This window comes from Lactuca saligna, chromosome 4 (genome assembly GCF_052625555.1).
Source record: "Lactuca saligna cultivar CGN05327 chromosome 4, ASM5262555v1, whole genome shotgun sequence".
In the NCBI taxonomy this organism is placed as follows: domain Eukaryota; kingdom Viridiplantae; phylum Streptophyta; class Magnoliopsida; order Asterales; family Asteraceae; genus Lactuca; species Lactuca saligna.
In genome coordinates this window covers 104,262,164-104,264,382 of record NC_136420.1, presented here as the reverse complement: position 1 = coordinate 104,264,382, position 2,219 = coordinate 104,262,164, and the positions used below count along the sequence as shown (strand labels likewise).

General features: G+C 35.0%; 1 protein-coding gene across 1 annotated transcript; it reads left to right on the top strand.

Moving 5' to 3' along the window:
* The first annotated feature begins 210 nt into the window (after positions 1-210).
* On the top strand, positions 211-804 carry LOC145040002 (uncharacterized). The gene has a single exon (XM_078987994.1). It carries the CDS (start codon positions 211-213, stop codon positions 802-804), a length of 594 nt encoding a protein of 197 aa, XP_078844120.1.
* Positions 805-2,219: the final 1,415 nt, after the last annotated feature.

The following is a 2,219-nucleotide window of genomic DNA, read 5'->3' as shown; positions in this document are numbered from 1 at the left end:
TGAGATTATTATTCTTAGTGAAATTTTTTTGTGAAACTTCTTTGTTCTTGTTGATAGTCATTGTTTGATAAATTGTTTGATCTAAGGTCCTCTCAATTGGTATCAGAGCAGTGTTCTCTTATCAAACAAATGGCTTCATCATCTTCCTCTTTAAACTCATCAAATCATCCTTCTGCTAAAATTCCTCCATTTGATGAAACCAATTTTGCTATGTGGAAAATCAAAGCTCTCTATGCATTAGAATCTGTAGATGAAGACATGTTGGACATCATCGACAATGGTCCATATGTTCCGATGTATCAGCCCTTGAAAAACAATGTTCCTGATGGTTTCATGAAGAAAACACCTAGAGAAAACTGGACAACATATGACAAAAGAAAGAATGGTCTCGATGTTCGTGCTTGGGCTGCAATCAGCTATGCTTTACCATACAATATCTTTAGGCTGGTTCAGAACTGCATCTCAGCAAAAGAAATGATGGACACGCTGAATGTATCTTTTGAAGGCACTGAGGAAGTCAAGGCTACTCAGATAAATGATCTAAACAGAAGGTATGAACATTTCTTTGCAAAGAAAGGTGAAACCCTGACTCAAACCTTTAACAGGTTTAATACTCTTGTTAATGATCTGCGGAGACTAGATCAGTTGAAACATCGAACTGTTCTAGTGCAGAAGTTTTTGGATTATTTGGGTGCAGGTTGGGAGAATCATGTTGATGTGTTGAAGAATAGTGAGAAGATCAGCACAATTGACTTACAAAGTCTTTATGGAAACCTTCGATACTATGAGGAATCAAAGCTCTAGAGAAAGGAGCTGATGAAGGATGCTCAGCGTGAGTCATCAGTGGCACTGTTTCCAAACAAAAGGCAAGAGTCCGAGTCAGACACTGAAAACCATTCAGACACTGATTCTTCTAAAAGTAATACTGATGATCTGGAAAAGGTTGTTGCTAGTACGGCTTTAATTGTTAAGACTTTTGAGAAATTAGGCCGAAATTTCTCAAAGTTTCAGAAGAAGATGAGTGGGAAATCTTCAAAAAAATCAGATGCTGACAAGAAACATGCTACTAAAAGGAAAGAGAAAGCTCAATGCTTTAACTGTGGTAGCACTGATCATTTTGCAAAAGAATGCAAACAAAGAACCCAAAGCTCGGATGAATACTGGAAGCAAAAGTACAACAAGTTGGTTGAAAAGCTGAAAGCAGAGAACATGGAACATAAAGTTTTTGTCACTGAAGAAGAAAAATGGAAGACTGATGAGGAGTCATCAGATGATGAAGTTAAATGTGTGATGGCTAAGATAGAAGATGCTAATGAATGTGAAGTCAACAAAAGTTCGTTTGATGATGATATGTCTGATGCAGTTGAAAATTCCAGGAAGCACAACACTGACTCCCCTTCAATGTATCAGGTTCAAAATTTTGTTTCCTATTCAATGAATGAAAAAATCAAAATGTTTGAGTATTTGGGTGTTCTTAATTCTAAGAAGAATCAAATAATAAGGGATTTGCAAAATCAAATTGATTTTCTTAAAACCGAACTATCCCTGAAAAATAACATTATTGATACTACTCAGGAAAATCTAAGAGTCACTAGTTTATCAAATTCCTCTCTGTCTATTGAAATTGATAATATTAAAGATCTCTTGAACAAAGAACAAAATGTACTACAAATTTGGGCTAAATCTCACAAAAATGCTAATTATGTCATTTCTGCTCAAATACCTCATTCATGTGAGAAAATTCTTGGGGAAAATTTTGCTGAAGCTGAAAAGGTTTTTAAATCTCAAGAAAAAGAATCTGAATTTTATTCCATGAATGAGTTGAAAGATAGTTTCAAAAATAAGTTTATCAGTAACACTTTTATTAATCAGAGTCTAAATGATGAATATTGTGTTACTAATTCTAATGGTGTTACTGAGTGTAATATTGAAATTACCGGAATTGATCCTACCTCTTACCCTGCACATCTTGTGAGACAAACTCCTCTCACTGAAAATATTATTTCCTTCCCTATCTCAAATGGAGTGTTTCATGTTGTTCATGAACAACTTAAGCATTACCCTAATAGTGCTTCCGTGAATAAGTTCAAATCTGATACTGATGTCAGCTCCTTATCCATCACTGATCATAATCCATCTGACACTGAATTCAGTTGTGACTCAATGTCAAACAAAAGGACTCAAAGTTCACTTGGTGGATCTTACAAATCCAAATATGT